Below are 18329 nucleotides of genomic sequence, written 5' to 3'. Positions count from 1 at the left end.
GTCAAGTTGGTTCACCAGTTCTGATTTTCACAGGCAAAACAACTGATGTTCACATGAACAAAAATTATAATTAGCCTAAAGGAGAAAAGCGCATACAAAGTTAATGAAAAGCTCCCTTCAGAGCTAAGAGCATCGAGACGCTGGGAACTTCACCACATAACCACAAACACGGCCAGTTCAGCATCAGGAAAAACAGAAATAGTCAGTGGCATAATCCTGAATACACCCTTTATGATTATCAACCTGGAAGTCTGACAGCTGACAGCAATCCAGATGCCAGTGAGACTACCATAAGCTTTTAACTGAGCATTCACCATTAAGATAGCAATCTTTCCTGAAATCATTCTCTCTTTACAGAAAAATTATCTTCTAATGATGCAATACTCTATACTCGCTCTTAATCCAAGTGTTCAGCTTTTGAAGTGCTAAAAAAAAAAAAAAAAAAGAGCGAGTCAGAGTTATCAATCTCACAAAGGAAATAATGTGTTACTTACAACTTTTAAGATCTGACGTAACTTAAAGACAGTCTACACTTCAGAAGGAGCTAGACCTCTGCAAAAAAAACTCAATGGATTTGAAAAGGAGTATTTACAAGTAGCTCTGTAGTTTAAGTATTTCCTTCTATGAAAAGATCAAAAGGAATCCTATGTGCAGGTTGTGTAGCTGCTTGTGACAGCATTTGTAAAATGTACACCTGATGCTTCAGAGGGAGTGAATGGAGTTCACAGACCAGAAATACCGGAGGAAAAAAAAAAGAAGCAAACAACTTCGTGAGATGCCTGACTGAAAAGCACTGTCTCTGAATCCTACTTGCATGCTTCATCCTTCATTCTGTATCTGCTTGCCAGAGGCTTCTTCTAGAGTCCAGGTACTGAGAAGGAAAATAAATGCTGTAACTGCTGGAAGAAGAATTCACATCTCATTCTACTTTTAACTATAAACACTGTTAACCAGTTCATCTTTTTCCACAACCATATTCATAAGAGCAATGAAGTGGGCATGGTTTGAAGCCACTTGTATTTATAAATTTGACTGCAAGATCTTTTAGCAATTGGAGCTAATGTGCAATGAATGATATATGTTGTCCATAAGAGCTCACAAGAGGCTTATGTTTCACCAGAACTATGAAAATATTATAAAAGCTATGAATTCTAAATTTATTCTTTGATGCTTTAACATCAAGTGCCATAGAGAAGGTTAATGGATGATCTGCCTTCTCTTTTTATAATGGAATGTTTTTCTGGTCTTGTAAAAAACAAGTCCAGTATTAAAGCACATGCTATATTTAACCCACTCATCCCTACAGTTTCCAGCAAGGCTTGAGGTTCTTTTCATGCACATTTTACATCAAGTTCGCAGCAAATAAAGACGTGAAGATTAATATACATGCATACATATATACACACACACAGAGTCATTTCCCTGACCAAGCACAAACATTGATCCTACATGCCAAAGTACATATCTACTAACTACACTCAGCTTCTTCAATTTATCCACAGAATACCAGGAAAGGAGAAAGAATTCCGTATTGGAGTTAACCCAAGAAAAAGCAGTTTCAGAAAATCCACTTTGTCTCACAGCTTGTTCTCTCTTCCACAAACTCCAGAACTCCATATCCCTACATACAGGGATGCAAACTTTGCTATAAATCAGACCACTGGAGCAATTAAACTGTCATGGAAGTTTTCTTGCCTATGCAAACAAAATAAACAAAACAAAACCAAGAACAACAACAAACAAAACAATCCACCACCATCTGTATGGATTACTTCAGTCAAACAGCTCTACAGCAGAGACTGACAGTTACGATGAGACAGGAGTGATGAACTCTTATAGTACCTCCTGAAAATTCAATTTATCATGGACTAGTACAGTGAGACAGAAAACATCACTGAGGAATAATGGAAAGAACTGAAAGAGTGTTGCCCCACACCTGCAAACTCTTTTTTTTTTTTAATAGATGAAACCAAGCGTTTGATAAGGAATTTGACTATCTACTCAGAACTTCAGCACTACTAAAATTCAGAAAGCTCACTTCCAAAGGATAACAACAACAAAGAGTAATGAGGAAAAAAAATTAAAATATTGTCGAAGTTTCTTGCACAGCAGATCTATGGCGAAAGAGATGCACCAAGACAGAAGCACCTTGGAAAACTCATGATGAAAACGGGAAGACCTTGGGCTGAAACTGCACAAAGGTATTGACAACGCAGCAGCACTGCAAGGCAAGAGATACATTAAAGGTGAGGCTTTTTTCCACCCTTTACAAGGTTTCCATCTCAAATAAGTCACTGCACCTTTGCCTTACAACCATACTTCAAAGAAACTGAAGCATTAAGAGGACCCTAATCAATTAATAGTACACAGTTGGAAAGTTTAGCCAACAAAAGTTTAGCCAACATTGCACAAGGTTTGGTCAAAGCTCACAAAAATGCAGAGAACCAAGTATGCACAAAAATTTAAGTCCGCATAAGTAAGTACAAAATAGCATGAGCGTCTAAAGAACCAGAGACCATGACAGCCATAGCAGCGATAAGGCACAAGAACTTCGCCTGTGACAACAAAGAACAAATACCAATCAGAAAAGACTGTTTATCAGAAGTGAAAGAACTTTGTTGCAGCATGAAAGATTGAAATAAAAGGAAAAAAAATCCCTGGGTATTCCAGATTAAAGCACCTCAACAGGTAAGATGGCAGTGCACTAGCAGCAAACAATGGCTGTACCAGGAAGAAAGCCTGGGATCGTCCTGCTGAGTTTAAGCTGACATCACTTTTAACAGTTCAAATTTGAAAAATTTCGTAAGATAGGAGAAAGATGATGAAAGGGTTGAGAAACAACAAACAAATGGAAGTAAAAGCGCAGACAGTGGTGGTGAAAAGAAATAAACAGCCAGAGAGTGGAGAAAAGAGTAAAAAGAGGACAGTAGGAGCCCAGGAGAATACAGCATCAAGATGCAGATTACTGTCAGTATCAAAAGCAAGAGAGGGCAAGGAGGGTAAGAAAGCAGGGGAAACCTTGCTGCCTGGCCAGGAGCATGCAGAGAGCTTAATGAGGCAAATTTCAGTCAAGTACATAAAAAGGACTGAAAGAACTTGGTATGAAGGAAGAAGAGAGAATGTCCAACTATTTAGATTTCTATTTCCTGTTCCAGAAGTTTGGAAAAGAAGGAATGCAGACTGAAGCTGACTGTCAGTTCTACAAATGGAGGACTGTAACTCGATAAGATTTGGAAGGGAATAAGATGCCAGGAAAAGGTAAAACAAAAACAAAACAAAAATCCCCAAAACCCAGATGTTTGGAGATAAACAGAATGAATGGGAATTTAGGGTCAGGCTAAGCAATTAAAGGCAGAAGCAGCAGACAACAAACATGGGAATCCATCATTGAAAATAGTAGGCTCAGTGCAGAGAAAAGGTAAACACGTCAATTTGAATCAGATTTTTTGTTGTTGTTGTTGTTGAAACCTTGAGATTCTACAGGGAAAGAGAAACAGGAAAAAGCCTAAGGCAGAGCTCCTGACTGCCTACAAAGCAAAGGAACCAGGAAATGCACTGGAAAAAAAAAAAAAAAAAAAAAGAGGAAATTGAGCATGAAATAAGAGCTAGGGAGAAGACACTAAAAAAAATCTGCCTGGTTCAACAGCCAGTCACAGGTAGATGCAGTAACATAAATGAGATGAGGAGGTGGCAGTCGTGAGAAAGGACTTGGAGATGCAGAACTAGACAAGAAAATGGCTGGCAAAGCCAAAATACAAGTAATTGCCTCTCTCAGAAACAAGAATGAGGATTAGCAGATGAAGATCAAACAAGCTGGAAAGCTGGAGAATAAACTTAAGGAGAAATGAACTTGATAAAGTCATAAGGAATGAGGATAAGGAGTCACGATAAGAAAGACTGTCTAAGCCTAAGATGAAGCTGAACAGGGAGAAACAAGATATGAGGCAACATGAAGGAACATCTGATGGAACCCTGCTCAAGGAAAGCTTTAGAGGAAATAAGGGAGGGGAAGGCATAAAAGCAGGGGTAGAGGAAGCCAACATCTATTGTTAATGATAAAGGAAGGAGATGACAGACGATAGGCTGCAAAGCAGAGCTGCACTGTTGGTAGAAAGGTTTCTGCAAACAATATGCCAGACAAAACTGTTGCTGATAAAATATTCAGCAACTAGCCTTTGATTCAGATTTCCTGAGGAGATGCAGAATTGCTCTTGGTTAGGGAATTAAATAATCAACCATTCTCTACAGCTCAGTTACGTAGACGGGATGCTAAGCTCAATTACTGTGCCACATCTTACCACATACAAGGAAAGCAAATGAGAGTTTCAGCAGCATATTATCAGCATCATGAGATCTGGCAGGGAAAGGCAAAATTTCACAAAATAAAATAAAATGAAATCAGTTATTTGAAATCTGAGAACTTAAAACATCCAATCTTCTATTTCTCCCTGCTTTTGGTTTGACACAATCCACAAACGAGTCTGCTTTTTCATTTAAGAAAAGAACATAAGCGGAACAAGCAATTCAAATTCATCAGGGACACCTAAAAGGGGGGTATGAAACGCTTACAAAAACGAATTTTGTTACGGATCATAGAAAATGAGGTCGGAAGGGACTTCAAAACATCACTTCAAAACATCTGCCTCGCTCACAGTGCTCAAAGTCCATATCAGCCTCGCTTAAGCCACTCCTGGCAGATGTTTATCCAGCACAGTTTTAGCAAACCTCAAACCACAGACTCCCTGGCAGCAGCCTGCTGCAGTGGCCTCACGATCTGAACATCTCTAACATTCATGAAAAACGACATTCTCTACAACTCCAGACCATTTCCCCACACACAGCTCACTGCCTTCCTCTTTGCAGCAAAATTCGCCATACAGAAAGGATGTTGTTCCCTGCTGCAACTGGACAAGCTCTCTGCAGAGCTTTGCATGGGAAGGACAGAATCCTTATTTAAAAAAAAAAAATAAATTAAATTAAAAATATAGTAATAAAGAAGAATACTGACTGAACGGCTGACTTAAAAAACTCATCTCTGTGATGAGTCATCCGGGACGGCAGAGATGGACTTTCCCACAGAAGCAGCCCGCTGGAAACTGGATCCAGCCACCGTAACCTGAGAGCCAACATTCACGGGCGGGCACCGTCGCGGCGTTAGTCACGATCCACAACCTCGGGAAGGAGGCCGAGCAAACAGCGTGAAGTTCCGGGGGGAGCAGCGCTACAAGAGTGGAGGGACGCGGCAGGGAAAGCGGCCGGGGAGGAGGGGGAGAGGCGAGACGAGCACAGCCCCATACACCGGGAAGGGCGGCGGGAGCAGCCGGGCCCGGAGCGGGGCAGAGCCGGGGCAACGGCTGGGCGAGGACGGGAGGAGCCCCGGGGAAAAGGGCACAGCGCGGGTGGCGAGGGGGCGGCTGCGGGGCCGGGGGCGCGGGGGCCCGGCGGCGGCGGGGCAGAGCGGGGCAGAGCGGGGCGCTCACCTGCGCGGCGGAGCTGCAGCAGCCCATGGCGTCCGTGCGTCCCCGCCCCGGCGGTGCCCGCTAGGCGCTGGGCATCCACCCGCCGCGACGGCCCGCCCCGGGGCGGTGGTGGCGGTGGCGGCGGCGACGGGCGAGGCGACGCGGGGCAGCGCCGGGCTCTGTCGAGAGAGCTTCGCTCCTTCAACGGCTCCACCACGGCGCCCCCGCAGCCTCCCCGGCGGCGGCGGCCGCGGTCGAGGGGCGGAGCCTCAGGGCGGGGCGGGGCTCGAGGGCGGGGCGGGCCGCCAGGGCGGGGCCGGGGCACTGCAGCGCCGGGGGGTACCTGCGCCACCGGCCGGCACCGCCTCCGCTTCCGCCCCGCCCCGCGCGACGGGTCGCTTCCGGTGGCGCAATCTCTTTCGCCCCTTCGCCTTGTTGCCTAGGCGACAGCGGGGCCGGAGGCAGGCTTGGCGCGGGGCCAGGCCGCCCTCCTTCTCTGACTGGCTCCCGAGCGGAGTGGCGGCGCGCGGCGCCCCGCCCGTGGTTCGGGAGCTGCGGATAGGCTCTCGGAGCGCGGAGGGAGGTCCGTGCGCGCCTCTGCGGTGCTTCCCGCTCCCTGTTGGGAGGCGCTGTGAGAAGCCCGCGGGCCTGCGCCTTGAAATGCCTTCGGCTTTTTATCCCGTTCGGCAGCTCTTATTTTAGTCGCAGCCGTGTGTCTCATCCGGTCAGGCGAAGGGCTGGCCTGGACTGATTGCGGATGATGCGCCCGTAGCCCTGCACTGCGGGTCGGTTGCCGAATGTTTTTGCGGCTGGCTCGGGCAAGTTTTGCAGCCTTCCCAGAGACGAGCTCAAAGGCTGCTATTTAAACCTCGCTATTTAAACCAGACACGGAGGTGTCTGCCTCCGTGGCTGCAAGAAAAGTTGTTTCGTGTTGCTCATCAGCTGCGTCAAAGTTCAGGCTCCAAGTGCAGGCAGGACCACACGTGTAAAGCAACAGATGCCTCCGAGCCGCTGAGCTCAGTATGGCGAGGCTGCATCTCGTAGTCATTAATAGCAGCAAAGGCAACAACTCTGCCCAGAGTGGAGGAGAGTTCTCCTTGGAAGCTTGCAGCCCCTTTTCGGGTAAGGTTGTGTGGCCCAGCGGTTTTACTTGAAGGTCAGTGCAATCCCACCGATATAACAGAATACCCACAGAATACCCACAATTAGAAATAACACCATATTGATTTAAGTTTAAAGGAGGGCATGTGACTAGCAAAGGAGGCTAGTTAAGCAGGTTTCCAAAATAGAACTAAAACTGGTGTGTGGGTGAATTGTGAATCATGCATCTTTTTTAGCTCTTCTCACTTTAATGGCAAACAGTGTTGCCTTCACAATTTTCATAATTCCTTGCTCGTGGGTTAGAAATGTCTTTTTACCACTCGTATACACATTGCCATCGTTTTTCATTGCTCCGCCTGATTCTATCCAAATATTTCTATGGTATTTGAAAGTGTGACCTTCGAAGAAGTATTTTGCAGCAGTGCTTACAGGCCTGTCCGACCACAGCCTGCATGAAGCCCAGCACAGCTCACAGTGCAGCTGCCCCCTGCCCCGTACCATCATGGTGACATCTCTTCCCTTGTGAGTGGCCCACCGTGGCCCCTCGGCAACAACCAAATATTGGTGCACGATCAACTCTCCTCTTTGTCTTTTCAAGCCAGCAAGAGTTTGCAAGATACGTTTGTTTAACCAGATCCTTGTGACCGAAACTCTTCTCTTCAGCTTTATCTTGTTTTGCAGGAACCCCCCTGTTCTTCCTTTATGCTTCCAAAATTTCAGCTTATTTTGCAAGGAAATTTTATCCTTTCCTTTTTCATCTCAAGACTTCTCTCTTAACAGAGAGAAATGTCCCTCACTTCACAATCACGCCTTATTTGTGTCATCGCTTTTTGGTAGCATGCACACTTGTGAACAGTTGTCAAGGATGAAGTACAGGAAAAGTAAAATTTCAGCATTTTTGTTGAACCTTGAGAGCTCACTGAGAGCTTCATCCACTGCCACTGAACTAGCCTGATGCATTAGTTTCACAAAAACAAGATCACATATCCCACTAGTTTTATGTTTTTGTTACTCATGTTTGTGTATGTTTTAATTAAAGAAACATTGAAATTAAAATAAGTGTTGTTACTTTATATACATTAACTATGTTTTCCATTTAATGAGGGCTGCTGCAAAATCAGTGCCTCCTATTTTATGACACTGGCCCACAACGTAAGACTTATATGTTAGTTTTACGGCAGTAGAGGCTGAACCTTTCCTCTAACATTCCATTCCATTTTGTTGCCATGTGACAGATGGCACAGAGGGGCAGTCTGACAGAATAGCATCTGACATTGGAATGTATTAAGCAAAGGTGTGTCACTGAACTCCTCCATTGGAAAAAATTGTCCCCACTGACATTCATCAACGCTTGGTTTATGGAGATCAAACAGTAGAGTAGTGTGAGCACAAGGTGGTGGGTGCATTTCAGCAGTGGCAATAGTGACAGTGGGTCACCTCTGCTGGTGTGGATGTTTACAAGTACAGCATGAGGCCCTTGTTCATCACTGACAAAAATGTATAGCTAATGGTGGTAATTGTGTGAAAAAACAGTGTTTTGTAGCTGAGAATTTACTCAATCAAACAGTGTTATTGTGCTTTTTGTTGTCACTTCTGTAGAAATAAATAGGAGTCATAAATTTCAGAGCAACCTACATACATGTGGCCCAAGACGATTTCTCTTCACTCAGTCTAGCCCATGCAAGCCAAAAGGCTGGATATTCATGCTTTAGGAGGCATGTTTCCTTTATGATCAACGCAGGAATAGGCAATAAGAAACTTTAGTCAATGACTGCATGACTTTTGACACATTAGTCACTTTTGCTGTTTGTATAATTGACCTTTGTCCTAGCGTTTGTCTTTCTCACTTCCTTCAGTGACAGTAAGTGATACCCATGCCATAGCTGTGACTTAGTTTGTTAAGGAGACTTTTTTAAAGTAGTCATTGTGTTTCATCAAATTGTTGTTGTTATTATTTAATATTGCTTCTGCTTTTTAATTAGACACTTCATACATTCAGCATAATTATCTGAAGATAGCAGTGGATTAAAACATGATCTCCACATTTATAGTCTCTTTCTTGCTAGCAGTCAGAAGCTCTGTGCAGCTGTGTAGAGGGAGTGGTAGATTTGTAGTGATTAAATAATTCTGGGCCTTCATAGTGTGGAGGAGTACTTCTGGAAAAGCTTGTAAAGACATACCAGCTGTCACATAGGTGGCTGAGGTCTAGAATCAGTATGTGAAAACTGCAGAAAGCAATTGGTCAAATGTAAGCATTAGAAGCAATCGTCAGAGTAATTGCCCTTATCTGTGTCTCTGCCCTGAGGAAATTAGTTGCATTTTTGACAGAGGCAGTAATAGAGGCAGCAGTAAATTTCTGGCTTTTGTTAGTTGAACTGCACTTTTTTGGGCCAGTCCCAGAAAGAAGATAAAAGGTTTAAAAGTTCTTTCTTATTCATGTTTGCACTTGTTTTTGTGTACATTCAGATTAGTATTTTAGGGATAAACTTGAGGGGACAGAAAGCAGAACAGCTAAATCTTAATTTAGTAATGCAGAAGTTGAACCTTAAGCATATGCTTAAGTAGATATTTTGAACCATGCTTTATGGATTTCTTTTTGAAGCTGATTATAATTTGCTCTAAGGCATCTTTATATCACAAGCTGCTAGAATCTAAATCTAGCTGCCCAGATTTGGGGTTAATAAAAATTCAGACTTGTACAACAGATTTGAATCTAACCTTCTCCCTTCAGCCTGGAAGGATGAACTTTGTATGAATTTTTATTTAATTTCTAGTCTCAGAATGGCAGGTTAGAATTTCTGAAGTATCATCTGATACCGAGAAAGAGCGACAGCAACATAAAGAAGGCCTTAAAATGACAAAATGCCTTTGGTACATAAGTAAATTGTAGCTTATAACCGACTGTTTCTGCTCTAGGAAATGTAGGAGGGACAAAATAAAAGATAAGGAAACATTCCAGAAAGCACGTATTCCGTGACCAAATTTATCTTTTCTCACCAGGTGTAGAACCCTGACCTTGGGCAACCATATTTAAAGACCTAAGGGCTTTCCAAAGTTGAATAACAATCTCTAGCTTCTATTCCTAATTACTGGGAAAAATGCCCTTACCATATCAGTAGATAAAAGTCAGATCTTTTGTATATATCTCTAAATAAGACAGAATTTTCAGACAAGCCTCAGTACTGGGCTGCCTGCTTGCTGTTAATGAAAAGTTGCATCATGCAGACTAAAAGCTGAGTTCTGCTGTACAAGGTATTATTAGAGTCTGTGCTCCCCTCCCTCTTCTAAAAGACAAATTCAACTTGTTACCATTATGCTGACCTTTTCCACCCACTAACAACTTTGCACCCATGAATGCTTGGCAACCACTCTGTATTTTTAACAATCCAATCCTGTGTAACTTCTGTGCTCTTAGCGTCAATATTTCTTGTTTGGCTTTTTCTTTTTTCAGTCCTTTTAAATATAGAATCACATATTCCCTTCATATTTTACTTTGTGAACAAACTAGCTGTTTTCTTTCATACATGTCTGTCAGTGCAGGATGTAAGACTGATTCTGCTGATTTCACAATAGAAATGAAATAACAATATGAGAAGGTGGTCCAATAAACACACTGCAAATGGTATGGCTCTGAGCAGTGTGGTGGTAAAGCCCATTGATCTACTCAGCGTCTTGAGGCTGTGTTATTTTACATAAACTGATTGTCTTCCTCAAAGTTAAACATGTTTTTATAGTTGTTTACTGCTGGGGAACTATGGCATCTGTTGCATCAGTCACATGGGACACCAGTTACAGAGCAGAAAATTGAAGCTCCATCCTACAAATTCTAGTATTTACACAGAAGGTACTGTTAGTTAAGAGTTTTATTCAATCATGGCAAAAGCATTTGTGTATTCCTGCTATGCAGTTAGAATGGAATGATTCTTGCAAATTTTTCATCTCTTACAAAGAGAAGTTATGTACTGCTCAATAAAACAGCTCTCAAGTTTCTTCTTGGTGACTTTCTAACCACAGAGGAACAGATAATTTAGTGAAGTTGCTGGTAAACTTAGAAAACCTGCTGTGATTCTGCTTTTGCTGTAGCCCCATAAATTGATCAACTTAGATTTGTTTCTGTTTGAGAGATGAAAACTCCAAGGAAGGAGAAGGAGAAAGTTTTCAGGGTGAATCAGGATGGTGAAAACTTCCTTCCCACTTTCTGAAACTAGCCTAGTAACTTTTTTGTGAGGATAGAAGTGTACAGCAAAGGTCCTGGCCACTGATGTCTGTCAAAGATATTCAAGGAGTGTATTGGCAAAATACCTTTTAAGCATTTGCTTTATGTCTGTAGTAGTCCACTGATCCTGTAATTAAAGTAAATTATATATACTTTCTATATTAAGACTTTGACCTTTCCAAGGACTTACTTAGAGGTATCCCATTAGCTGCAAATTTGGAAAGTAAAGGGACCCATGAGAAATAGTTGACACTTAAGCATCACTTCTTCCAAACTCAAGACTGTTGCATCTCTAAGAGTAAAAATCAGGGAAAGTGGCAGGAGACATGCATGAATGAGCAAGGAACTCATGGATAAACTCAAAGGGAAGAAAAATGCCCATAAAATGTGGGGAAAAAAAAAGACCTGGCTATTCGGGAAGAATATAGGAATGATGTTAGGGACTGCAAGAGTGCAAAGAGGAAGGCTAGGGCCTTCTTGGAATTAAATCCGGCAGGGGAGGTCAAGAATAACAAGAAAGGCACCTTAACGTAAATCAACAGCAAAAGGAAGACTAGGGGAAATGTGGATCTGCTGCTTAATGAGATGGATGTGCTGGTAGCAGGGAATGCTGAGAAGGTGGAGTTACTGGATGCTTTTTTGCTTCAGTCTTGTCATGGTTTTGTTTTTTTTTTAATTTGATTTTCAATATTCCACATCAAAACATCATGTACTGGAATTAAAGTGTTAATGCTCTAATTCTACGTACCTATCCCTATACATTACGGAAGTCATGGGATCTGACCCTTCCGGGTGGGGCGGTCTCTTACTGCCTGGCAGTGGGTGCTGGAGGTGCTTTCCTAGCCGTTCCAAGCTTTTTCAGGTTTGACTCGGTCTCGGGAACTCTCTCTCATATCTTATTTGATTTATTAGTCTCAATTTCAATTAGATTGTATTATATTGTATTATTTTGCATTCCGATATCATAGTTAGTAAAATAAGTTTACCTCCATAGATTGTTGCCGCTGTTTTTTTCCTTTTCCCCCTTCCTTCCCATTTTGTGGGCCCAGGCGGGGGGTGGGGAGGGCAGGGGCCTACTGCCCCCTGTCACGGGCATAAACTGATCTAGTTAATTCTGTGACAAGTCTCCACTACTGAGACTGATCATTGGGAATCCCAGATCTTGGAGGTAAGAGAAAGAATGTGAAGAAGGGATGACTTCCCCTTGGTTGAGGAGGATCTGATCAGAGCGCATCTAGCCAAAATCAACTCTCACAAATCCATGGGACTGGATTGGATGTACCCACATGTGCTGAGGGAGCTGGCAGAAGTGACTGCTGAACTGCTTTTTATCATCTTGGAGAGTGGAAGAGGTGCCTGAAGACATAGCCAGTGATAGCCAGTGTTTCTAAAGATGTCAAGAAGGAGGATTTGGGCAACTACAGGCCAGTCATCTTCGCTTCCATACCTGGGAAAGGGCTGGAGTAACTTGTTCTGGATGTCATCTCCAAGCAAGTGGAAGAAAAGATGGTTATAAAGCGGATATGTTTATTGTGGCGCCAGGTGTGAGGAGGATAACTCCTCCTAACTTGCACACTCAATACAGCAATGGTTACATATTTAAAGACTTTACATATACACATATTCATTACATTCCAAGAAAATGGGCAGGAATTCTAAGTAATCATTAATATATTATCCCAGCCTCTTGAGCATATATATTAAAAATGTAGTGGGAGTCTCTGGTGGTCATTGGATGAAGGCTAGTAGTTTACCTTGCTGTGAACGTCCAACCTTTTGGGAGTGGGGGATAGCCCTAACCAGCTCATACTGGTGTTGTGTTGATCTGAGGAATCTATTTCACTGTCCTGTCTTCAACAACAGGGTATCTATTCTTCTTTCCTATCATTGTTTGACAGCGAGTTTCCGTGGACTCTGCATTCTGTTCTTGAGCTTACCTGTGTGCAGGCATCTCGTTCTTCAGCTTGTATCATTCACGTCATTGGAAAAGGCTGTTCTCACAATATGGGAAAGCTGTTCTCATGATTCAAGATCCTGATGTACAGCAGGTTGGCCATGAGTCAGCAGTGTGGCCAAGAATGCCAGTGGTATCCTAGGATGCAGGAACTTCTTTACTGTGAGAGTGATGGAGCACTAGAACAGCCTGCTCAGGCAGACTGTAGAGCCTCCTTCTCTGGAACTATTCAAGACCCATTTGCACAGTTTGCAGTGCAGCCTGCCATAGGAAACCTGCTTTAGTAGAGGGTGATCTGCAGAGTTCCCTTCCAACCCCTACAATTCTATGATTCTGTATGATTCTTTGATTCTGTATTGTTTTGCATCATTTAAATCTTTTTTTTTTTTTTTTTTTTTTTTCTGATGTTGGACACCTGTGCATGAGAACTATATGAGTAGATCTTTTCATGCAAGCAAAACATCTGTCAGACATTTATGTCATCACCAATGTGAGCCAGAATCATGCTGGCAATTTGCAACTGAATGTTCTGTATCCAGCATCCAAACCACTGAGAAACCCACTTTTCATGTTCTAGGACAGTGATGATGCCTGAGGGGGAGGAGAGGTATCCAGCTGATGTCACATTAGCAACCAGAATAGTATTATTTGTCTCAGCTTTGTGAGAAAGTTTTGCATTGCCCAAAGGAGACACAGAAAGCCAAGTGCAACTCTTCCAGTAGAGGCAGTATAATCATAATACATGATTAGCCATTATGATCTCCTGTCATTTCACTCTAGGTGAATTATGGCTCTCACACAGGGAATGCAAGGCTACAGATGGAGCACTGTCTGCTACAAATCTCTTGTAAAGCTGCTGCCGTAAATCTGGAGAAAAGTCATTGCATTAAAACAAACAAACAACACAGGCAAAACCAAACCTATGCTAAAGGAACTTGTCTTTGTTTTCTTAGAGAAGATAGTGTTCAGGAAGGTATTGTTCAACTCTGCACTCATTAAGGTCATGCAAGGAAGCCTTTATTGGGGAATATTTACCTTTTTCTCAAAGTAAGACAAAAAAGGAGATGTGACAATATTTGACATGCAGTTGGATTACTGTATGGTATTTTCCACAAAGGGGAAGGAGTAGAGAAATCACTATCCAGAGACTGTCTTAAGCTGTAACAGACTTTATATTAGCTAAATCATTGGCCAAATAGATGTTCCTAGGTGGTAGATGCCTCCTCTCTGCATGAGTTCAAGATCAGGTTGGATGGGGCTTCGGGCAATCTGATCTAGTGGGCAAGGAGGTTGAAACTAGGTGGTCCTTAAGGTCCCTTCCAACCCAAATCATTCCTTCATTCTGTGAGTCTATGCCACTGTTTTGCATTATTGACTATGAAGGATATCTGCATCATGTTCAGAATTTGAGTTCAGCTCAGATGCAGGCTTAAGACTGTTGTGCCTCGCCTTTGACACAAATGCTTATTCATATACTGTAAGTGAATAGACACTGATGAAGATGGGGATGAGTTACATCAGCAAGATGAATAGAGAGATGGAACTGTGATAAGACTCAGACTAATACAGATCCATACTGCAGTTGGCAGTACGCATACAGTCAGTGAAGCTGGTGGTGACAGCTGAAAGAAAATTTAAAGGGCTTCTCACTGATTTTTGCATGACTTTTTTTTTTTTTTTTTTTTTTTTTTTAATGTAGAATGGGTTTTCAAGGCAGTGACTGATTATCTGAAGAAACTTGCTTGCAATTTAGTTGTATATGATGTCTACCACTCCACTTAAAAACAAGTACAAATATATGTAAAGAGGAATCAAAATTTATTTGAAATTAAGGTTTTCAATTTATATGTTTCCTACACACATAGAAATGCTAATCTCTAAGGTTCTAACAAAGTGCCTTGCTTAGTGGAAGCCTGTAAGTGCTCAGAAAAATGTTTAAATATGGAGTGCTAGGTTATTTTTTCTGTCTCATGGAAAATGTGGAGACTTTCAGAAGTTCTGTGTATTCATCAGCTCCTGTTAATGAAAAAACTTTTTTTCTTTTTGAAAAGAAAAAAAACCACGTTGCTTATTTAAGAAACTAATTTAACTTTGGAAAGAGATGGAGCTTGTGTTGGAGTTCAATACTTACTGGTTCTAGACAGTTCAATGATACTATGAACAACATAAATGCATCCAGCAGATTTTTGTTGCATTTTTCAGCAGTATTAGATATTGGACTGCCCATGTCACTTGAACCAGGCTTGTCCTTCATGATATCAGATGTGAGATATGTTTCATTATTTAAATCACTTATGCTGTTCTCTGTAGAAAGCAATAGCAATGTTGTGAATTTGATGGGTGATAATTTTGTTGTTGTTTCAGGAGAAAATTTAGCTGCACCTCTATGTTACCTATGGGAATAATGGATTTAATGTGTTATGACAGAGTGCATATCGAAGGAATAGCATATCTAGTTTCCTCTGCAGTTCCTCAAGCAATGAGTAATGGCATTTCAGTGATTATTTGTTTTTCTAGAACAATACTTGTTAACATTTCAGAAGTCATTTGCTGATTATTAGGAACTTGGCCTCAGTTTGGCAAAAAGTGTTTAACCATAATATTTTCGCAGAAGTTCTCAGTGCTATCTTGATGTTTACCTTTAAGCTCATTGCTAAGTGCTTTGCTTAGTGAAAGCCTGCTGGTGTTTGTAAGAATGATGAAAAATCTGATCTGGTGTTATGTTAATTTTCCTTCCTGTCAAGGACATTTGCAAAACCTTAAACAAACTTATCCCTTCAATTATATGCTTGGATGAAGCTCTTCTAGTGTTCTGATTCCATGTTGCCTTATTCCAGCATCTTTACATTTCTTTCAGAGTGTTTTTTCTTTTCTATATCAGATTCTAGCTTGCAGAGAGCTGCAGTCAGGGTGACAGTATGCTACAGTGACACAAATGGTGTACATCCAATTCCTGACATCTACTGTGCTCTGCTGTGACTCACATGTCTATTCAGTTGGATAATTCCTTCAACAACTTTTGTTCTCTATAGTATAGTATGGCAAAGGTTGGCTCTTGCAAGTTGCACGTCTCTTATCAGAACTGTGGACAGCGGTTGAAGGTGATACCCCATTTTGTTATGTGCTGGATAAGCTGAATTTGATAAAAGATCATTAGGGTTGGAAAAGACCTCTGAGATCGTCTTGTCCAACCATCCACCTACTTTTTTTTTTTTTTTCTGGTGCCATTAGCTTCCTACACAAAAAATATGTCATGGGAAGAATGAAAGGAAGATGGGTAAAAAGAGTCAAGCCACACCAAGCCCAGTAATGTAGTAATTCTCCATTAACGTGCTATAAAATAGCACTGTGTACATTGAATACCAGATCACTGTCTGGTGTTCAAGCAAGTTCTAGACTTACTTCACAAGCTCATACCTCCTGTACTCTGCTACTGTTGTGCCTATAGCAGAAGCAGGGTAGGATGGTAATATCACTAACTGTAGGAGAATACTTTGGTATCTCAGGAGAGGATTTTACATCTATAGAGAACGCTTACCATAAGCCGTATTATCAGCAGGCATGTGTCTCAGCTTTTCTGTAGCTGATGCAGCCTCATACGAGCAGCAGTGGTGTCTAAGGCCGTAAAAACCTTCAGCAGGAAAAAAACATCCTTGTCCATCTGCAATATCACCGTTGTATAAGCATGAAAGAAAAAACACTGAATAATGATTGGCATTGTGCTTGAAAAGAGCAAGTTCTACTAATGTCTTCACGTTAGCATGTTTATCTTTGATTACCAGGTCTTTGATTACCTGGAAACTGTGGGCAGCCTGCAGAATATGTAGTTGCTTTTGATTGTTCGTTTGAACTCAGAAGTATTTTACAGGAACACAATCAGTCAATGGTTGGGGTTTTTGTTTTTTGTTTTTTGGTTTTTTTTTTGTTTTGTTTTGTTTTGTTTTATATTTTTGTTTGTTTGTTTTATTTTGTTGTAGCTACATCTGTTTCATTTGGCAAAGTATTCCATTAAATCTTCAAAAATCCACAAAATAGTTTTATAATGCATGGAAAGCCACAATTTGTTTGCAGATTTTTTTTTCTTTGTCATTTCTAAATAGTTAACAGTACTCTATACTGTCAATGCACTCAGTAATTTCTCTTTGCTTTTTTGTGATACCATTCAATCACCTGCATTATGTTTGCCTGATGCTTCCATCATCAATTTTTTCAAGTTTCCAGGTAAGAGAATACTTCCAAAATAAAAGCAGAAGTGGTTTGCATGTAAATAACAGACTGACATGCAAAATGTTGTAGAAGATACTTGAAGATATGTTATTGATGAGCAGGTGACACTGAGAAACAGTTCTTACACTGTCACATCAAAACAGCTGTGGCAGACACAAGCAGAAGTATTTAACTTTCATTTAAATTAATCACATAGAATTGAGACATTAGTGTGAATGGATCAAGGCAGCAGACATAAGAACATAGAAAGAAGGTGGGGTGAGCACTATTAATGTTCTGAAGAGGTTTTCATTATTCCTTCTGTCACTGTCCCTTGCTGATTAAATTCCAGAAACCTGACTGAGGCAGCCAGTTTGATATTGTCCATGGAGATGTGAACACATGCTGAGTATTAACACTACAGCTTTACCGATTTTGATGTAACACTGGAAAACCCATAGGGTAGGATGCAGTGACTGGCAAAAGAGCTCTTGTTAGCCCTAACTGGTGGGAGTGTTGGGGAAGAGTGAAGAGTGTGCCACTTTGAAATTCTGGAGATATCATGATGCAGTTTTCAGTCCAAAAGACAAAACATTTGAATGCAGAAGTGTTTTTTTCCCTCCTTCCTTTGTTCTTTGCTTCTATGTTGATTTTAGCAGTGCCACAATAATATTGTTTATTGTAGAAGAATGGAGCCTATCCATCAAGTCTATCCAAGGTAGGAGCTTGTAGTATCCAAGTACCAGAAAATCTCTTCCAAATTTTAGAATTAGATGAGGAATCCTCTCCCTGCTTGCTCTAGATCTAGATCTAGATTGTGAAGGGTCTAGAGTGCATCCTCCTTCATTGAGTTGGCTGAGTTGAGTACAGCTATCTGAGCCAAGGTCAGCTCTTCCACTGTTAGGAACTGTTGTAAATGAAGCCAGAAACAAGGACCTTCTGCCCGTGCACTGAGGGTTTACTGCTGGCCCTTGCCTGGCAACATCACAGCTGTATAAGCAAAGCTGTCAGCTGCCAGCCCTCACCATGACCCATGCCGGTTGAATGGGATGCCTGGCTTTGCATCAGACTGCCTCATCAATGGATAGTGTCTGAGCCTCACTGTGGGAGTGGAATATTGTTTCTGCATTAGATGTTAAAAAGGGCAATTGATTTGAAGAAGTAGAACATAATGTATTTGTATTCTTTAACTTATCCTTAGAAATAGTTGATGTAAAAAGTAGGAACTGTATGTTAGCAGCGTGTTTTAGAAACGTAATTGCTGAATTATGTGATTAATTCTTTCTTGCAAAACTGCAATAGTTTTTAAATGTTCCAAACAATGTGGGTATAGCGTTAGGGACTAGAGAACATATTGTAGGGTTGTTCTGTTAGGATAAGAAACTCCCAGCAA

General features: G+C 41.6%; 1 protein-coding gene across 4 annotated transcripts in view; it reads right to left on the bottom strand.

The window, feature by feature from the left end:
- Positions 1–5732, bottom strand: part of SLC44A1 (solute carrier family 44 member 1) — a 68243-nt gene extending 62511 nt beyond the window's left edge. For 2 of the 4 annotated variants that reach the window (XM_090130513.1, XM_031607754.2), the window contains exon 1: positions 5481–5732. Coding sequence is in view for 2 of the 4 variants with exons in the window: in XM_031607754.2 (XP_031463614.1) it covers positions 5481–5507 (27 nt within the window). In the remaining 2 variants the exon portion in view is untranslated. Of the gene's footprint in view, positions 1–5008; positions 5401–5480 lie in introns of those variants that run through there. The other 2 variants (XM_031607756.2, XM_090130512.1) reach the window with 2 other exon arrangements.
- Positions 5733–18329: the final 12597 nt, after the last annotated feature.

This window comes from Phasianus colchicus, chromosome Z, assembly GCF_987193195.1.
Source record: "Phasianus colchicus chromosome Z, bPhaCol1.hap1.1, whole genome shotgun sequence".
Lineage (NCBI taxonomy): Eukaryota > Metazoa > Chordata > Aves > Galliformes > Phasianidae > Phasianus > Phasianus colchicus.
Note: the sequence above shows the minus strand (reverse complement) of the source record. Positions and strands in the feature narration are given on the sequence as shown.